Source organism: Pyxicephalus adspersus, chromosome W (assembly GCF_032062135.1).
Source record: "Pyxicephalus adspersus chromosome W, UCB_Pads_2.0, whole genome shotgun sequence".
NCBI classification, from domain to species: Eukaryota; Metazoa; Chordata; class Amphibia; order Anura; family Pyxicephalidae; genus Pyxicephalus; species Pyxicephalus adspersus.
Genome location: NC_092870.1, coordinates 1,859,563 through 1,881,420, shown reverse-complemented (window position 1 = coordinate 1,881,420; position 21,858 = coordinate 1,859,563). Strand labels below are relative to the sequence as shown.

The 21,858-nt window shown below is 40.0% G+C and overlaps 1 protein-coding gene across 4 annotated transcripts in view; it reads left to right on the top strand.

Moving 5' to 3' along the window:
- Positions 1-6,234: 6,234 nt before the first annotated feature.
- Positions 6,235-21,858, top strand: part of LOC140342803 (nuclear protein AMMECR1-like) — a 108,813-nt gene continuing 93,189 nt past the window's right edge. The window contains exons 1-2 of one of the 4 annotated variants that reach the window (XR_011923160.1): positions 6,235-6,649; positions 21,023-21,133. Coding sequence is in view for 3 of the 4 variants with exons in the window: in XM_072429150.1 (XP_072285251.1) it covers positions 6,276-6,649; positions 21,023-21,133 (485 nt within the window). In the remaining variant the exon portion in view is untranslated. The remainder of the gene's footprint in view (positions 6,650-21,022; positions 21,134-21,858) is intronic. The other 3 variants (XM_072429150.1, XM_072429151.1, XM_072429152.1) reach the window with 3 other exon arrangements.

Genomic DNA, 21,858 nt, shown 5'->3' with positions numbered 1-21,858 from the left:
CATTATCTTCATGTTTTGATTCTGGTGTTCCTCCATTTCCCCCTTACCCCGTGACAGTTGGCCATAGAGGATATGTAAACGTTTTGATGGACTATTTAGCCACTTGGCATTGAGATTGTGGATTTTCAAGGATTGAGGTTGAATTTGTTGGGACATTTGCGCCATGATAACATGAAATCTATTATGAGGAGGGGATGGAAAACTGAGATGTATCAAAATTAGGATGAGGACTTACCCGTTGACTAATCCGATATTCAATAGGATTTACGGTAAGGGGAAGAAGAGTATTATATGGAGTGAGAACAGGGAAGGGGTTCACACACAAGGAAAAAGCTCTCGACTATTGGGATGGGCCAATATCCCAACCGTTGATGAGCAGACTAAAGGGAAGGTAAAAACCTTGAAGATCCGCCTCATTGATTAGCTCAGTGTGCAATCCCCGGGGCACTACAGGTTAATTAACCTGTAGTGCCCCGGGGATCACCTGCAGTCATGTGACCCTGGGAACTGAACTGCAGCTGAACTCTGCAATTCCACTACGATCCCCGGGGTACTACGGGTTAATTAACCTATAGTGTCCCGGGGATCACACACTCTTCTCAATAATTGCAGCCTTGGCTGCAATCATTATTTAGCTCAGTGTGCAATCCCTGGGGCACTACAGGTAAATGAACCTGTAGTGCCCCGGGGATCGCCTGCAGTCACAGCTGTGATGGCAAAGTTCCCACGATAAACTCTGCAGTTCCACTACAATCACCAGGGCACTACAGGTTCATTCAAAATCAAATGAGGGTTCCAGTGTGCATGTCACAACCGTACAAAAAGTTCAAGGCATTAATCTAAGAATATTTAGCACAAAAGTAGAATATACACTAAACGAGACATATTAATATGACCTGAGAAGGCTGCAGCTGTGGATGATCATCCAAATGAATTTCCTAAAGAACATCGCTGGACCAAATTGGGTAGAAACCTCGGAATCAGACAGTTCCATATCATGTGGAAAGCCGAAGCAGGGAAATGGACTGGATGATGCTACACCACCAAAAATGAACTCTGGGCAGATTAAGGAAAAATGAAATGCAGTAACCTTGTGAACCCGATAGAGGTATAGAGAAAAGCTGGGGTCAAACTTCCGGTAGTGCATTGATGTCGATGAGGAGGTGCTAATGCAAGGCTAAAAAAAGGATCAGGCAAAACTGAAGAAGTTCCGCTTTTAAGGCTGGCACAGGAGAGCAACCAAAAAAGAAAAATTGGACAACTGGAGGAACAATGGCAAAAGCAAATAAAAATGGGAAACCCATCTTACTTCAGTGATCTTCAGGCGTGCATAACAGCTTTCTAGTCCCATGTGCCCTCTTCCTCACTGGCTGGGGTGCTAGAGCAAACAATATCTTACATAGAAGAGGGGAAGGTAGGGCTGGGCTCCCCTGAATTACCTTGACTGAAGGGCTGAAGCTAGTCATCCTGGCCTGCTGTACATCTAGCTGGGACGTGGATGTGTGGGCCAGGTCGCTAGTTCCCTCATCTGCAACTTTCTCCATAACTTCAAGGCCAGGCTTCGATGCCTGGTCTGCCGGAGCTCGATTTGTGGCCTCCAGAACTATTTGAAGCCCCAGCTTTGCGGCCTGGTCGCATGTGGAGCGATCCCTGGGAGAAAAGAACCCAGAAATCCTGGATGGCTTCTCGGAGCCTCTTGCTGGTTTGCCCTTGGGTGCTGTGCGGGATTTAAGTCCCATGGAGCTGCTGATGGTGAGCACAAATATGTTGATGCTGTTGGATTCCCCTGGGTGGGTGCAGAAGCTCTTGCATGGTGCTACTACTTAGCCATCAGCCGGCCAAGCCCCCACCTGGATACAGTGCCCCTGATTCATCAATAAAATCCGCGCTCGCTTCCAGCGCGAAAGTACGCGCGGCCATCGATAGCGGATTACCGCAGTCCGGACTCGAGTGTGCGCGTACACTCGCCTCACTGCCAGCCGGATTCCAGCCTTCACAATAAGCTTTTTCAGTTGCTGAATAGCGCGACCGCGTACGATTCTGGATCGCTAATACGAATGCGCGAGCGATAATCCGATTCTGCTTGATGAATCAGGGGCAGTATGTGTTTTATTTGCAATTATTAATTCCCTATTACTTTTGCTGTGATTTAGTTTAGGTATGAGGAATATGTTTCTTATGTTTAATATAAAGTTTACACTTAAGGCTGAGAGCTTTTTATGTCCAAATTTGTTCATAATATCTATCTCATAATATTTTTTTATTGCTGCTGTGCATAATTATGGTCAGAATTCTTTTCCATTATTTATGATGAATATTTTTAAAGCAGTAATGTTACATTTATGAAACATTTGTTTCAGGTAAATGAATAACTGTAATTGAAAACACATGCACCAGGAAGATTACCCTGAAGTGAATGTTTGATGGATGTCACAATTACTGCTTTATAAATATAGCCTTATAACTTGGCTTGTTATGTATCATATTTTAATTTTGTGACTGATTTACTTTTAGAAAATCATTCTGGTATTCCAGATTGTATTCTTTCTTTATATTGAACTGTTTATGTACTAAACACTTTTTACAACGGCATCTAGGTACTTATCAAATTATATATATAATTTTTTTTTTTACATTGCCGCTGTGACCTTGTGATATAGCAGCTCCATTTTTAACATGTTTAGTTCCAGGCTGTGTGGCCAAAAGAGCCTGATCTGTGACCTGTCCGACCATAATTTAGTTTTACTTTGTTACTAAAGACCCATAAATAAATAAATACAGTGCAATGCTTCCTTCATATGTGTCAGTTAGTAAAAGACAGTGAGTGAAAGTCAGTAAAAGGGTATTGGATTGTTTTTGGTTTTTAAGGATGGAAATGGCTGTAACAGCTGTTTCGCCATCCTGGAATTGTTTTTGTGCCAAAAAAATGAACTTGCTTTGACATTTTCCTTGCAGTCCCTGTTTATTGTACAGTGCTACATAATATGTTGGCACTTTATAAATGACAGCTAATATTAGGAACACTACATAGCAACTCATCATTTCACTTTTCTGATTATTGCATTTATACACAGTATTGCATTGCTGTGTTTTTGCAAATTATTCTCTAGGTTTCTGAAAGTTGTGAACTGTGTTGCTAAAAAAGAAAACTATAGTAAATAAAATATATATCATAAAAAGGCCCCTATGTAGTATTCAGATGTATATGTGCAATATAATATATACGAAGGGGGCTTTGCCCCCTTCCAGATGAAATAGAAAAATGAGTGTGGGGGCATATGACAGCCTAATATCTTACTATGTAACTGTGCAAATATCATGTCTTTGCGATTCTTAAAACTGTTTTTTATTTTAGTGAGTGTCACAGATCAGCAGCACAGCTGATCTGGTACTTGTTGTTCACCAGATATATGTCAGATCAGCAGCAGTTGGTTCCCTTACCTTGCTTCTAGCTGTTCTGTTCAAGCTCTGGAGTTAGAGGCGACGAGTTCGTCTTTGTTTCGAGTTTGTCTACCGCGCGGCCTTCAGACACACCTGTGCTGTGTGAGGGCCACAACCTGGGCGCTGTCCGCAGCAAAGTCCATCACTCCTTGCGGGGTGCTCTGGTGAACGCCGGGCTGTTCCTTAGATTCTGCGCCTAAGTTCATACCTCTGCTAAACGTGCAGATTGCACAGAGGGTCCACTTCCCCACACTTGTGGCAGATCCGTGACAGTGAGAAGCTGTGATGACAGAGGCACAAGCAAGTTTTACGTCATTAGAGTCACGTCGTTAGAGGCCCCCAACCTCAACTGACCGGCAACCTGCGATGCTGTCCATGAGCTGATTATTAAGGACCGGCGAATATCCACAAAAAAGATAGCCCAGATACTTGACATCTCACGGGAGCATGTTGGGTTTGTTATCACCACTATCCTAGACATGCGCAAGCTTTTAGCGAAGTGGGTTCTGAAATGTTTAAACAGTGATCAGAAGAAGGAACAAGATGAAGCATCCAAAGCCGTTTTGGCCCATTTTGAAGCTGCACAGGACTTTTTGGCTAGGTTAGTGACTGAGGATGAAACCTGGCTCCACATCTATGATCTTGAAACCACGGAACAGTCAACGGAATGGTGCCACAGCGGATCCCCGCAGCCGAAGAAGTTTCAGACCCAGAAATCGGCCAAAAAAGTCATGGTGTCCGTTTTCTGGGACAAAGACGGTATTCTGTTGGTGGACTAACTATCTCAGGGCTCTAGTATCACTGGACAGTATTATGCTAACCTCCTGGACCAGCTAAAGGAGGCAATGAGGATGCCGTGGAAAGTTGACCAAAGGGATCCTTTTATTGCAGGACAATGAACCTGCGCACCTGTTGTGGCTGCTAAATTGAACACCCTGGGTTTCCAATTAGTCCACCATCCCCCCTCAAGGGTCCACTCATCTGACCTGGCCCCTTTGGACTATTATCTGTTCCCGAATTTGAAGAGGCAACGTTTTGAGGACATTTCTGACTTCAAAGATGCTGCTGAGAGCTGGTTTGGGGCCCAACCAAAGGACTTTTATTTGAACAGTCTAGAAAATCTGCAACTATGCTGTAGCAAGTGCATCACTTTCAGGGGGGAATATGTTGAATAAATGTGTTATTTCATAACTCTGGCTCTCTACTTTCTGGGCAAAGCCAGGAACTTCTCAGCACCTCCTCATGTATACTGCAGTTGACGACCACTAACCTGTTAGGAACTAAGTTACATGCACAGAGTAGATGAAGAGTGCCAGCAACAAACCAAACTCTATAGATTAAAAAAAAAGAGACCATGCTTATAAGCTTTATTTATTCTTGTCACAAAGGTAAGAACAAATACATACAAAAAAGAAGCCACAAGACCTCTTTCCAGGATCTCAGCAAGTTTAAACTGGCACTTGTGCTTTTATGCACATTTAGTGGCACCCAACATTATGCTGTTATCCTCACCCTTGTGGCAAGAAAAAAAAAATTAAGCAGCAGGCTATGGTATGAGATGAACATGGCACAGAAATGTTCTAACAACATATCCAGTCTCAGCCAAAATGATTACGTAGCAAGTTTATATATCAGTGGGACTTTGCTGGTACTCCATGCATGATAAGGTGTTTAATAGGGATGAGCGAGAAGGCCTCTGCCAGTCTCGCAAAATTTTCTAACTTCCGATGGGTCTGCAAAATTCCGGCGAACCGATTTTGCGGACCCATTGGAAGTTCGAGGAAATTACAGGATGATTCCCACGGCTGCATTCATTCATTCATTCTGACTGGCTGAGGAAAGGTAAACCCTGATGACAGCTCAAGCGTCATCAGGATTTTCCCTTCCTCAGCCAATCACAGAGCACTGGAGGTGATGAATGGGGAGACTTGTCCTCATTTAACCTCTAGTGCCCGGGGATCCCACACTGACAGGAGGAGTCCCGCGGCTGTGCTCATGAATGAATGCAGCCGTGGGCATCACCACAGGATGATTCCCACAGCTGCATTCATTGATGAGCACAGCCGCAGTACTTTTTAAACCTTTTCATTGCAATGTTTTATATTAGCAACAGGGTCTCTTACAGATACAATATTGGCTTTGGTCTATAATCCATTGTATTTTATGTTACACAACACTGGTCAGTGAAACGGTTGCACTGACAACATATAAAGGGGTCTGTTTATGATTTTTACCCAAGATTCACACATTTGTTCACACAGAAAATGTGTGATTCTTGAGTGAAAACGATAAGCAGACCTCAGAGGGTCATTCACAATTTGTATGTTTTTCATTGACTGCAGTTTTTTTTTTTTTGATGTGTTACTATTTATCTTCTCTGGTTGTTAAACACTTATATTTTTAATGCATTTAGCTGATACTTGTCACCTGTGTCTGCCATCCATACTGCCTCTTTGTAAAAGCGGCAATGCCATAGCTATGGGCCACTCTGTTTGCAATGCACGCTGAGCAGCATTTGTGTGTACATAGTGTTTCTCTTGTGTTCTATATAGAATAGTATATAGTTTCATGGGACAGCTCCCTTCTGTCTATATCAGCTGTTCGCACTGACAGGCCTCCCTCTTCTGTATCTCCCCCTGCAGGATCTACCCGCCTGTCAGTCATCCAGCAAAAGGAAGCGGAGGGAGTATGAGTAACAGTTCCATCGGTTTGCAAATCAACCATCTGTAAGAGTCAGTGGCGAGACTAGCATCTGTGTGACTGACAGGATTGGGTGGAGCTACGAAGGCCGGCCGTTCCGATGTCACCACGCACAGTTAGAGCACGCCCGGAGCATGGGTCGGAAGCGGTGCGTGGGAGACTGTTCCAAAATGGCGGCCGGCTGCTGCGGGGTGAAGAAGCAGAAACTATCCAGCTCTCCGCCGCCTGCTTCAGGGAGCCCGGGCGGGCACTGCAGCGGGGAGAGCCAGTGCCGCAGAGGCTCCGCGAGCGGGCCCGGTGGAAGCAGCTTTGTGAACGGCCTGGCTTCTGGGAACAGCCTATCCCCGGACTGCGGGACTCTCTCTTCAGGCTGTGGCTCCAGCTTAAGTCAAGGCACCCGCAAGATGGTGGTCTCCGCTGAGATGTGCTGCTTCTGCTTTGACGTTCTGTATTGTCACCTGTATGGGTACCAGCCGCCCCGCACACCTCGCTTCACCAATGACCCATAGTAAGTGCCGGTTTGGGTGGTAGGGGGGAGCCAGGTGCCAGATCACAAGTACGGATTAGGATTCTCGGTTATGACTGTCAAGTTCACAGCAACAACCCCATCCAATCTTCTCTCATTACAGGAAACTAGAGCTGATTGCCAAAGGTTTACAGCTATTTGTTTTTACTTCTATGAGTAATAAGTGAATGTAGTAAATGTGATGGGTTAGGTGACTTTTTTTTTTTTTCTGCAGACCCAGAAAAAAACAGCAAGTGAAGACACAGCAAATCAGATTTTCTAATTGAAATAACTTCTCAGTCATTGACCTAAAGTATTTAACCCGTTGGATCAACATGACAGCTAGGCAACTAGTAATTTTTTTTAATGGAATTGTCGGAAGTGGCAGCTATTTCTGTTGATGGTTCCTTCAATGTATTCATAGGCAGGAGAGAGGGCAGTTATATTGTACCTACGTATCACACAATCTGATGCATTTTATTCATTTGGCACAATTGTATTGGACAGTAGAGATTGTAGTCATTGGGGTTTCATAACTTTAAGTTATGATTGTTCTAATAAGCCTTGGCCATCCACCTCTGCTGGTGTCATATAGGTATTATATCATTGTTCAATCTGGCCTTCATCTGTCATTCATTACACAGTTCCCTAAATATGGATATTTATTCCCATGGTTGTTTCAGCTTTATAAGCTATCTCTTATAAAATTATTTTTTTCCAATACATTTTTATTAGGATTTTACAAAGAAAATTGTACAAAAACAATACTTGCATTCCAGTATTGCATTCTAATAAAAATAGTAACAACCTTTAACATCAAGGGCAAATTTCAATAATATGCAAATATTGTAACAAAGCATGACAAATGTTATGATTTTCTTGTGTGCATAACGGTTACTGAGCAGGCAGGGAAGGGGTAGCAAAAACATTTCGTTCTTATAAAGAAATTATATATAATTGTTTATGTATGTACCGTTTCCCCGATTTATAAGGCACTCTCTTATATTTTTTGAAATGCCAAAATATGCCCTGGGTCTTATTTTCAGGGGATGTCTTATTTTTCCATGAAGAAGACTACAGTACACATTTATTGTTGAAAGTCACTCATGTGCCATTGATTGTCCCCTTCTGATCACTCTATGCAATGATTGTCCCCTTCTGATCACTCTATGCAATGATTGTCCCCTTCTGATCACTCTATGCAATGATTGTCCCCTTCTGATCACTCTATGCAATGATTGTCCCCTTCTGATCACTCTATGCAATGATTGTCCCCTTCTGTTCACTTACCGGTAATTAAGTGTAGGGATCTCCGTTAGGGCAGGGATCAGCAGCATGCTTCCTGGTGCAGAATGCCGGCTTGTTACTTTCAGTTTCACCCTGCACTGCAGCCAGGAGGAGACACGCGCTGCAGCCAGCATCAAGGAGACACACACAGGATCGGATATGGGGGGATGTCTTATTCACGGGTGAGTGTCTTATTTTAATTATTTTTTCAAAAATTGGGGGTAGCTTATTTATTGGGGATGACTTAAAATGGGGGAAACAGGGTATGACCACCCATGATTATATGCACGATTGTTGTGCTTCACCGTGTCTGCTACCTTTAATTCACATAATTCTGCCTACCCACTGAAAACAAGACATTTGCTCTGTGGCTAATATTTTCAAACACTTGTTTAAATAAGATGCTAGTTGCAGTGAAATTTTTTTTTATCTTGTGGTTAATCTAAAATTTGTATGAAGTATGGAAGGACAGTGCAGTAGTAACAAAATGGTAACAAAAATTGCTTTGCTATTACTTTTTTTTTTTAATCGTACCAGTTTGTAGAATCTTCAAACCCATAAAATCGCTTCTATTTTCATCAGTATGAGGTCAGTTGGGGACAAGTAGAAGTAATTTTTAAAGCCTTTTCTAAACATTTTGCTCCTAACAAAAAAAAATATGACTTCAGCCTAAACGGGGCTGGTGAGGACACTGGCAAGTATAAACCACAGACGCACTTCTACTAGTAAACATGAATTAACAGTTCCCCAGAGCTAATTAGTTATTTTAGTCACTGGCCCACAACTATGTGGCACTTGTTAGAATTCCTCAAGTGCTAAATCCCATAGGTAAAGTGTTATGTTGAATTGTTTAAAATTTGATGTTTTCTGCCTTAGTCTCAGGATTGTAATAGATTCGGTAACCGTAAAAAAAACTATGTTCGGAATGTAACATTGACCAGGGCTGTGGAGTTGGCGTCGGAGACAATTTTGGGTACATGACAATGTGCCGACCCCGACTCCTGATAAATTTAAATTGGAAAAAAAACACAGCAAGTTCTGATGTCCTATTTCACAAACAATAGTCATAATTAGGTACTCCTCTGATGTAAAGCTACGTACACACGTCAGATTTTTATCGCCCGATAATCGGCATCGGCGAAAATCTGCCGTGTGTACAGTCGGTGTCGTCCATCGTCCGGACGACCGACCTGCCGGATCCACGGACGATGGACGACAGCCGATGTTTCTGAGTAAAATGTAGGGGTGTGTGTGTGTGTGTGGTGCAGGAATGTATGAATGTTTGTGTATGTTTCTGAGTAAAATGTAGGGGTGTGTTTTTAGTTAAAGCAGCAACCCATTCACAATGGCAAAAAGTCTTTTAAAAAACATGATAGTCTGCTGTTTATGAGCACTTTATATTATCAAGTGATGGGATAGGATGGGCACATTACATGTGCCAATGTATTTTTGAAGATGGTAAAAAACAATGTGATGCAAAAATTAGGAGTTTCAGTGGGTCTAACAAATATGCACCTACAAGAGCATCAAATTTGAAAAGACACTTGCAGCGTTTTCATCCTAAAGTGTTGGAATATTTTCATTGATATCTTTCTCATTCACAACTTCTATCTTCTGGGATAAAAAATGTTCAGAAATCTACTGGAGACCAAACACAACTAAGAAGATTTAAATAAACAGAAAACTTCAAAAACCACATTATGGTAGTAAAGAAAAGTGTACCACTAGCCTTCTTTTCACAGCCAGCCTTTTTAGGCCTAAATGGAGAAATGGCAAAAAAACTTGGTGTTTCTCTGAAAAGAGAAAGTATAAGGAAACTTATAATTGAAGAGGCCAAATGTAAAAAGGAGAACTAGGAAAAGGGCTGAAGGGATGTTTGCAATAAAAATGGATGGATGCATGCACACGTCAGTCAACTATTTTGCTATTAATGTTAGATTTGTTGATGAAAATATTAAAACAATAATGCGAACCCTGGGAGTAAAGGACACTCGGGCACATCACACCAGTGACTATCTTCAGAAGTTAGTGAAGGATGTTCTCGAGGATTTTGAACAGAATCTATGTATTGTGACAGATAATACTTCTAATATGTTGAGCAAAATTGAGAAAGTGAATAAAGTAGATGAAGAAAGTGACAAACCGATACTAAAGGAAGACCGTTCTGCAAGTGTATTGAAAGAATAGTGACATTTTAGATAACATTGTTAAATAAGCATCTAAGCGTACTACTATTCAACATATGCATTGTGCTGTTCATACTCTGCAACTTGCAATAAAAGCTAGATAGAAAGATCGTCATGCAGCTACTCTAATTGGCAAATAGAGGCAAGTAACTGTTGCCGCCCGGGCCCCTAAAACAGATGCCATTTTGAAAAGATGTGCAGGAAAAAGAGCCATTTTGGATCAAACAACACGCCGGGGAAAGAAAGTCTTTGTTGCTTGAACTAAAGACTTTCTTGACGAACTGGACAATGAAAATGTTTTATTAACTGAAAGCCAGTGGACACAAGTGAAAGCATTGGAAAATCTACTTTCTAACTCCTTTACGGTCACCAAGAGTTTGCAATCTAAAGATTTACCACCTGGTAAATTTCTTCTTAAAATGGAAGAGCTTGATATATTGCCTGAACAAAAGTGGAGGGTTACAATGTCATCAGCTATTATCTTCAATTAAGAAAAGAGAGAATCTCTTACTGGATAATCAAATCTTGTTAGCTGCTAATTATGTTGATCCAATGAGCCAAATTTTGTTGAGCGATGACCAGACTGATACTGCAAAAAAGGCCCTCTATGATGTAGCAGTTCGCATGAAAGGATTACTGTAATGCGCCTGGGCACACAAACCACAGCCAACTCCAAATGTCTTTTTATCGAGTTTTATTGTAGTCATAAAACAAGACGGGGTATTTCACAGAAATCAAGTCTGAAGCGTAGTACAGGAGGGTAAGGCAAAGGCAGGTCAGGAACAATCCGAGGTCAGGACAGGCAGAGTTCAGGGAATTCAAACTATGTCCTGCGGCGAGGCAGCTGAGTGCCACTCCTTTGGGGGTACAAGAGGCACGTGTGGTAGCACGCGCACCTCTTCCCACAGCACCCCTGGGACGTGCACTACTTTGCACATCCAAAGGAGTGCTGAGTACAGGACTTTCTGTAAACACGTCCATAGAGATGCAAGGGATGCTGCCTGGCTGAACAGTAGTTTGGCCAGGACGGATCCCTCCGCCTGCAGAGAGAGACACGCTGCGAGCAGGGCAGCAGCCTCGGCCATGCTGCCTGCTGCAGCGGTGTCTCCCTCTGCGGCTGCGATCCCCAGGGACGCTGCGAGCTCGCAGGACAGGTAAGTTCCTTACAATTACTACCTGAAAAACCACCACTGCATGAAGTTATAAGCACTGGTAACTCCAGATCATCCTCTTCAAATGAAGAATTAGACGTTGATTCCTACTTGGACAAAATGGAACTTTCAACGGTAAAGCGACGTCGCATATGTGCGAAGGATAAACAACCAGAAAATGTCCAAAAAAATTATTCCAGCAGGAGTATTTTAAAGATAAAAAAATGAAGAAAAGTATGATCGCTCATTGAAACTGACTGAAGAGGGATCCATCCTTGTTCATCTTGAGTTTATTAGTGATGTGGCTAGCACTGTAACAGCAATGCCACCCACCCAAGTCAGTGTTGAAAGACTATTTTCAGCTTTAAAAATAATCAAGTCAGATTAAAGAGCTTCTATGAAAGATCTGGCAGAAGCAATTCTGTTTCTTAGAACACTACATTGAGTTAGTTTTGGATTGCATTTAACTGCTATTCTACTCTACAGCTATATTCCAAGTTTAATATATAAACTGTTTTAGGGTTTCCAGCTTGGTTTTTAAAACTGCCAAAAAATGTGCTTCATATTTTTAAACTGGTTAAGTTCCTATTCCTGATTTTAATGCATGCTATGCTACTACTTTATAGCCACTTGATAAAAACAATAAATAAAGCCTTATTGTTTTCATACAATAAGGTAGAGCTTCAGCTTCCTAGCCAGGAGTTCTGTGGTTAAATGGTGTGTATGTTGCCTTCCTTCAATCAATGTGGAAAATACATTAGCATATTACAGGGTTTCTCGTTTTATCTTCACACTTTTGCGACCAAACCACAAAAAATGTAGACCCCCTAATTCATAAATCAATACATATATTATAAAATTAAATATAACTATTTTTACCATAAAATGTTTTAAGAAACAAAAATATGATTTATTAATCACTAATGCTTTCTCCTCTTGGGTATTGAGGAGAAAGCTAAACATTTTTGTATGATAAATAGAGCAATCCTGCTTTCTAATAAAGCACCCAAATTGATTTGCCTATTTCTTCTTGCTACTTCTTTCCATTTAGAGAACATGTTCTCAACAGGATTACCAAATGGAGAGTATGGTGGTAAAAATAAGAGTTGGTGTCCCTTACTTTCAGCCAAGCTCTTTACCTGGCTAGTTTTATAAAAGGGGACATTATCCATAATTAGGATGGCATGCTGAACACTCTTTCACTAAAAACATTCAAAACCTCATCAATAAAAATTGAGGAATGCTTCTTGATTAAATGCTTGTGACCTAAAGTGGAGGGTCCCATTTTTATTCCTTGCGCAACAAATTGAATAATTTCTGGAATGCACTCTAGCCACACCATGCACCACCCCTTATGCTCAATAGGAGTTCTTCCCCTTTTGGTTCTCATTGAGATGTTAAAACCTACTTTATCAAGAAAGTAGATGTTTTTTTCCATCTTCCTTAGCAATGAGATCAAGGAGTTTGTTAGCATAGCTAAGCCTTTCTTGAAGAAAGTGGGAATCATTGCACCTTGCAGGAATTAAAAGTTCTTTTTAACATCCCTAGCAGTCTTATTCTGTCCAAATTTCCCTGCAAAAAGCGGTACAATTTTTCGTGTAGAAATGTATTTTTTATTGTAGGCTATAATTCTTAGGCATAACTCATAACGGCATAACGATATTTAAAAAATTTAACAAATTTATTAATAAACTTAAAAAATATTTAAACATGTAATATAACTGTACAGTAGCATGTATAAAATATATATGTAAAATATAATGTATATAAAATGTCTCTTTTCTCTGTTATTTGGGAAAATCATCACTTAATAAAACCCTAATATTTTTGCCAATAACCCTCTTTTCTGTCCTTTATTTTGAATCACTATTTGATCCCAGATTAGGCATAACCACAAACAATCAACCCAGGACCTAGCTAAACGCATCCACCACACACCACTTCTATCTATCTAATCTAGCCTTGTGTTGGACTCAATACAGCTATTTTGTATTAAATCCATTACAAAATTATTTGAAGTTCCCGCATGCACGGACGTCACCGGGAAACCCCGGAGATCATCACTGCATTCGCCGGCTGGAGATCGATGAGGAAGGATGTGTCCCCAGGATCTGCGGGGACCAGCAGGACGCCAGGGGACCACAACGGAGCAAGGTAAATGGGTCTTTTTAAGTTTAAAGCTACCCCAAGTGTGATATGGGAATACCGCCTTTTGCCTCCACCCCGAGTCACACTCGGGAATACCGCTAGGAGGGTTAATGACCTTGGGAATTTATCATCTATTAAAATAGATGCATTAATTTCAAATTTGGCAAATAATTGATTCTTCATTTCCCTGAGGCTTCTTCCGCAATCTTCGGACATTACCTTGCACAACTCCGCCTTATGGGCTTCATCAAACTTTGAATTTCTCAGACCTCCTCTTGTTAATTTTCCTACTCTACTGCAAGATTCATAGGTCTTATTAATTTTTGGTTATAGTTTGTATGTTGTGTGATTTAAAACCCAAAACCATTGCTATCTGGGAGGCATCACTTCCATTCTACCACTACCACTCTTTGACGTTCTGCATTACTTAATTCTCTGGCCATAAGGGTAAGTAATACTAAATATAAAACGAATAACTTTGAAGATAAAAAGATGAATAATATTGTTATCTTAAAACTTAGTATAAATCCCTGAAATAAAGATACTTAATTTTAAAATTATATAAAGTAAAAAACATAATTGAAAAATCTATTTATTTTCATATATTTTTATTTAGTTTCTTGAGAAACTTTTATGGTTAAAATATTGTGTTATGTATTGATTTATGAATAAATATGGTGTCTAAATTTTTTTTTGTGAAGTTTGGTTGCAAAAGTGTAAAGATAAAATGAGAAACCCTGTAATTACAGAGGAGTCGGAGACGAAGGATTTATCTACCCACTCCACAGCCCTGTTGGTGACTGTTACTTTTGTATAGTGAAAACTTCAGGATATATAACAAGAAAACAATAAATGTAACGTAGAGTATTCTAGTCTACCATCGGGTATACGCCTAATGGCTCATTCAGATGAAATCCCAGTACAGGTTTGCGTTACACTACCCTTTCTTGAAGGACATGAACTAGGTGACAACAATGATGAAGAGTTTGAAATTGAAGGACTCTGTTCGTAAGAGATTTGATCAGCATGAATTGAGTGATTTGGCATGTGAGTTGGGATTATCGAAGAAGGCTTCAGAACTCCTAGCATCAAGGCTGTGTGAGAAAAACTTACTTGAAAAAGGAATGAAGGTATCGTACTTTCGAATCAGAGAAATTGCATTTCAGCAGTACTTTAGAACAGTGGCTTGGTGTATTGCCATAACATCAACTTTCGGAAACAAAATGCAATGTTTTGAAGATGGAACTCTTTCTGTCCCCCTTCTGATTACGTTAAAGTTTGTAATTATAAAGGCTATCAACTTGTTCGCTCGCAACCTTCTCCTAAAATGCACCTTATACAGTTACTTACAGAAAATGAAACTGACCCTGATCTTTTTTTCAACTACAAGAATCACAAAGGAACCTATTAACCTAGACCCAGGTCTAGTTATTTTCCTCCACTATCTTTAAACCCGTGAATTCAACTTTTTGTTGATCTTGTCACCACTGACTTATTAAAATCTAACCTTAAAACACCATACAACCAGTTTTACTCCAGCAATGAAGAAAGCCATACAAATCCTTGGGAACAACAGAAACATTGTCATCAAGCCCTCCGACAAAGGGGGAAACGTAGTGGTCATGGACATCGATCAATATAGATCTATCTGCCTTAAAGTTCTAGAAAACAAGAACTGGTACTCGCCAATACCCCCAACACCCTGATGACCTACAAAAACTAATTCTGTAACATCGTTTGGAATGCTTACAAAGACAATATAATCAACAAGAACAGGGATTATCTTCTCATTAGGCAGTCTCTAGTTCCAACATTTTACACCCTGCCCAAAATTCACAAAAACATTCAAAACCTAACAGGTCCCTCTATAGTTGGTCATGACCTCCCTCGCTTCATATGCCAGTGAACTGGTAGATGCTTGCCACCAACCTTTGGTCACTGAGCTGCCTACCTTTAAGACACCATAGAACTGCTAAAATCCAAAAACCGTCTGCAGATCCCACCTTGCACCACTATGGTAACCATTGATGTGGAGGCACTATACTCAAGCATACCACATAATAAGGGTATTGCCACCATTGCGAAATGCCTCTGAAGGCATCGACCAGAAAGAAAATGAATTTAATTCTGCACCTACTCCTAATATAATCCAAAAAGAAATGTGTTTACGTTTGATGGCACCACTTAATTACAAACCCAAGGCGTTGCCTTGGGAACCAAGTGTGTCCCCCCTCCTACGCAAATCTCTCCCTTGGCAAATGGCAGAGGGAATTATTTATGACGTTAGACACCAACCTTGGAACCCATATTTTCTTTTGGCAACGGTATATAGAGGATATCCTCATGTTCTAGACAGGTCCCACCCACCTCATTCATGACGTCATCCAGATTATTAAAACTAACAGTTACAACATCTTCAAAGTTCACCTACAAATATAGAAAAATTTGTTTGCCATTCTTGGATGTGTTAATATCCATAGATACAGACCACAAGATCTCTACCTCGCCTGAGATGCAATTGTTCCACGGATGAATTGTTCTATAAAGAAGCAAAAGCCCTCCAGGAGAGACTCCTATCATTGAGGCTACTCCAGGAATTTATTGAGGAAGGCTTTTAAAAGAGCTTGAGACATTTCTAGGGATAAACTCCTCTCAAATACAACCAAATCACCAAAAACACTAACCCGGCAACCAGAATTCTCGCCACCTACAGCCAACAACACAAATTCATTCAGGACATATGCCATAAACATTGGCATTTCCTTAGGTCAGACCCCACAGTATCCAAGTTTATAGGACCTGAATCTCAAATGCTCTTATCACTCAAGGACCAATCTATCTCAAGCAACTTCTCTCAACCTACCACCAAATGCGACATGAGGCACATTCAAGTGTGGCCACTGTTCGTAATGCAAATGTATACATGAATCCATGAACATTCTCCTACCCAATGCCAACTTACACAGGCCAATACACTATTTCGACTGTGCTATATCAGGGGTTATTTACCTACTCTCCTGCACATGCGGAGCAAAATATATAGGAAAAACCAAAGACCGTTCAGAAAGTGAATTTGAGCATATTTACGCCATCACAAATGACAACATCACCTCACCAGTTAGTTTACCACATGGCTATGAAACATAAGTTTAACCCTCGGGGAATAAACTTTTATGGCTTGGAACACATCTCCCCGAACCCAAGAGGTGGGGATATCGATACCCTTCTGTTACAAACAGAATGCAAATGGATAGTAAATTTGCAAGCAACTAAGTACCCTGGATTGAATGATGTTGACTTATAAACCATTCTTACCTAAACTTTTATTCCTCTCAGTATGATTTGGTATATAGTTTATATTAGTATATAACACCTATCTCATTTCATTTTACCTGATCAAAAACCTACTCTATGCATCTGATTGTAAATATATATAAAAAGATAATGTAAATTAACTACCTGCTACTTTTATACAGTCATATGGACTACAGCATACATACACACACATATTATATTATACACACATACAGTTGGGTCCATAAATATTTGGACAGAGAACTTTTTTTTCTTACTTTGGTTCTGTACATTACCACAATTAATTTTAAATTAACTCCAATGCAGTTGGAACTGCAGACTTTCAGCTTTAATTCAGTGGATTGAACAAAAAGAATGCATAAAAATGTAGGGAACTAAAGTCTTTTTTAACACAATCCCTTCATTTCAGGGGCTCAAAAGTAATTGTACAAATTAAAAAGCTGAAAATAAAATGTTTATTTCTAATACTTGGTAGAAAACCCTTTCCTCGTAATGACAGCCTGTAGTCCTAAACTCATGGACTCATTTCCTCCTTTTTATTTACTCTGCCAATCCTTTATAGGTCCTTTACTCATCAGGTGACTTGGCCATTCAAGAATATTCCACTTCTTTGCTTTAATAAACTCCTGGGTTGCTTTGGCTGTATTTTTTGGGTCATTGTCTATCTGTATTATGAAACACCTCCCAATCAATGTGACTGCATTTAGCTGGATTTGTGCAGACAGTATGTCTCTGAACACCTCAGAATTCATTCGGCTGCTTCTGTCCTGTGTCACATCATGGATAAACACTAGTTTCCCAGTGCCACTGGCAGCCATGCACGCCCAGGCCATCACACTGCCTCCGCCATGTTTTACAGATTATATGGTATGCTTTGGATCATGAGCTGTTCCACGCCTTCGCCATACTTTTTTTTTTTTTTTTCATGCCATCATTTTTTCTGGTAAAGGTTGATCTTGCATTCTCATCTGGAAAAACATTCTTTGGACAGAACTGTGCTGGCTTTTTAGATGTTTTTGAGCAAATCTAGCCTTTCTATTCTTGAGGCTTATAAGTGGCTTGCACCTTGCAGCGCGCACCCTCTGTAATTACTGTCATGCAGTCTTCTGTTTATGGTAGACTTGGATATCGATACGCCTACTTCCTGGAGAATGTTGTTCACTTGTTTGACTGTTGTGAAGGGGTTTCTCTTCACCATTGGAATGATTCCACATTTGTATGCAATTTTTTATTTTTTTTTTTCCCACTGAATTAAAGCTGAAAGTCTGCAGTTCAACTGCATCTGAGTTGTCTCATTTAAAATTAATTGTGGTAATCTACAGAACCAAAATTAGAAAAAGTTGTCTGTCCAAATATTTATAAACTGAACTGTATATGTGACTTTTTTTTTTTATTTTTTTTTTATTTTTTTTTGTAACATCAATTATCCAGCATCATATAAGTTAGAAAGGTTTTGTTAAGCTAGGTTTTTTTCCTTCTGTTCCTGTAAATTACATTATGACATCAGCAGGCTCTATTCATTGTACCTTTTTATATATGATGTTTCATTTCAATATGTATGCTAACCAAGTGTGAACAGTTTTCTTACTCATTTTGTTGCTGTCTTTCCTTTTGTTATGTTGCTATGTTACATGATAAAAATATAGAAGTACCAATAATACCACATGAAGGTTATGATGATGTAAACTTTTCAGAGTGCTATTACTATATGTACTCTCATTTAATATCTTGGTATTCAATATCATATGTATAACACATTCTCACTCATTTTTCTTCCCCTATTCCATGTTTCAACTAATCTGCAGAGTTCAGTCAGCGTTCATCCTCCGCACCCATTCGTATTAGAACTGCGCACTCTATACTCCCAACTTCCAATCAGATACGATCTAGCCTCCCTATCCCCCCTCCTACTTCACTCCCCCTCTGCTCTGACATCACCTCCGTGGCTAAGATCTACACTGTCCTCTTCTGCAATCACGCAGCTGTTGTCAGCATTAACAAAGGGCAGCTGTGAGTTGTGGAAGTATTCTCTCTCCTCCTCACAGCACATATGTGGCTTTCAATTCAATTGCAGAGCACAGTGTAAGGGCGGAAGTGGGACATCCATCTCAGGCTGGGCATGCACGAATTTACGCACATGCGCAGTTATTTCCAAATGCGACACGCCAACATAGATTTAGAGCCAACACAACAAGGCTCTTTTTTTTCCCCCCCCCCCCCCCCATGCCCTCACCTCCGCTATAATAGTAGTCAATGTCTAGCTCTCCACATCCCCCACGGCATATTGCTCAGGGGATTGTAGGAACATGAAGTATATGTACTAAATGTGTAATGTAACACTAAGTTGTTTTTTTTTTTTTTTTTCTTTTTTTTTCCCTGCTTTCCCCTATTCTTTATTCATTTGCTATTGCACGTCCATAGGGGTATGCAGCACCTTAAACATTAGAGGAGGTGAATTGGTACACCCTACACTAGATTCATCTATTGCCATAACATACCTGGTTTAATGGAGCAGTTGGGAATTCCAAACTATAACTCAACTGAATGGCGACTATTCATTGATAGCTTAAAGTGTGTCCTCCTTTACAATGGTAATATTTTTGGGTCATTCCCAATTGGCCATTCAGTTTCTTTGTGAAGAATATGCTGACGTAAAGAGAGTAATTGAGTTGTTGCAATATCACCAACACAATTGGATCATCTGTGTGTTGACCTTAAAATGGGATGCTTCCTTCTTGGTCAGCAAGGCGGATACACCATGTATCTCTGTTATCTGTGCATGTGGGGACAGCAGAGCTTGTGAGAGGCATTGGGTGGAAAGGAATTGGCCTCCAAGATCTGCCCTAAAACCAGGTGATCCAAACATTCTACACGAGCCACTTGTTGATGAAAAGAATATTATTATATTCCCACCTCTGCACATGAAACTGGGTCTGATGAAGCAGTTCGGTAAAGCTTTGCCAACTGAAGTACCTCATTTTGGCATTTTCCAGCCTGTCCTTTAAAAAAATAAAGGCTGGTGTGTTTCATGGTCCACAGATTCGGCAGCTCATCAAAGATGAACATTTCATCAGGACAATGTCAGAAGTCGAAAAGGATTCTTGGTTATCACGGCCGTTGTTAAGCACTTTCTTGGAAACACACAAGCAAATAATTTACACAGAAATTGTTCAGAAACTTTTGGAGAGCTACAAAATGCTTGGTTGCAATATGAGCATCAAGGTGCATTTTCTGCATAGCTCTCTTTCTAAATTCCCGGAAAACATTGGTACAGTCAGTGATGAGCAAGGGGAACGATTCCATCAAGATTTTGAAGGTCATGGAAGGAGGGTATCGGGGTAGATGGCATTGTACATATGATGGCTGACTATTGTTGGAACACCTGGCAGGATTGTCCTAACACTGAACACTCCAGTAAAAGCTATGTGTAAATTTTTACCTTAACCGCTTACCTAATTCATTTTCAAATGTTTTACTGTAAAAATAAAAAAAAATGTAATAAAGGAACAATAAATCCCTTGTATGAACAAAAGAAATTTAAATAAGTATATTCAAGTTATTTCATTATTTTTTTGTTTGTATGTTTTGATCTGTTTTAATAGTCTTTATTCTCCTGGGTGGTTCATTTCTGTCCGGATTTTTATGTATAAAAGCGGTATGTTGTTTTTCATGCAAATTTATTTTACATTGTAGGCCTGTAATTCTTAGGCATAACTCACTGAAATTTGTTCAATATTTAATAACTGTAATTTATTAATACTTTAAATGAAAAAACACTAATCTGTTAAAACAAGGGTGCATAAATAAATCAAAAATACTGAAACCTGTAATATAACTGTACAGTAGTGTTTGTGTGTGTACACACACATAAAAATATATATGTGTATATTCACACACACACACACACACACACACACACGTGTGTGTAATGTATGTTACTTTGTATTGCATACAATACAAAATAATTTTAAATTCCCGCCAAGCACCGATGTCACCTGAAAGTCCCGGGGGACAGATCGGACGAAGAGGACGCGAGAATGGGATCCAACCGGCAGGACACTGGAGGACGCCGATGGGACCAGGTTAGGCTATAGTTTTTACTTTCTTAGCTATCCCCAGTGTGGTTCAGGATCACTACTTTCAGCCACACTTCAGCTTACTGCTCAGGAGGTTAATATGTTGTAGAGATCAGACAATTTTAAACTATATACTGATAAGCTACTACTGTGGTAAACTTGTTGAATCAATCTAATGGATTTGCATGTGTTTTCTGTTTTTATTTGCGCTAGCCCCCTGTTTGTAACATGGAAGATTGGACGGGACAAAAGATTGCGTGGGTGCATAGGAACCTTTTCTCCCATGAACCTGCATTCCGGTCTCAGGGAGTACACACTTACCAGGTAACGTTGTCACCACTACCAACTATATAGATTAAACTTTAGTGTCCTCCCCTGTAATTTTTTTTTTTTCTTTTTTTTTTTAGCCGGCTAGTTAAAGTGGACGGGCCAACATGCAACCATTTTAGTAGTCCTAGTTGTTTGTGGTATCTAGTAACCTCTAAAATTGTGACCACTTTCTATGGGCCCCTATACTTTGCTCCATCTTTGTAATGTTCATCCCCTTAGTATTCTTTTTCCATCTTTCTTTTTATACCCTAACTGTCCTTTTCCCTTATAATGTGACCCAGCTTGTTAATGTCTCATGTTTTGTAAAGGTTGTAATTACACTTTTATACTGTCAATTTATTTATGAAGTGTAATAATTTTAAGCTTAGTTCTTATCACCGTTTAAGTGTGCCATTTACCGCTCCCAAGTGCCTTCTGGTAACAGGTGATAACTGCTGGGCTTTTTCCAGTTTCAAGTGCCCTTTTTTGTTTATTAAAACTGCATAAAACAACTTGCAAATGCTTAAAATGCAGAATCCAGAATTTTTGAGCAGACCTCCTCTGCCAGTTAATGAAGCCTTCAATCAGGCAGGTAATTATTATTTTATTATTATTATACAGTATTTATATAGCGCCATCATATTACGCAGCGCTGTACAAAGTTCATAGTCGTGTCACTAACTGTCCCTCAAAGGAGCTCACAATCTAATGTCCCTAGTATAGTCATATGTGGTTAATGT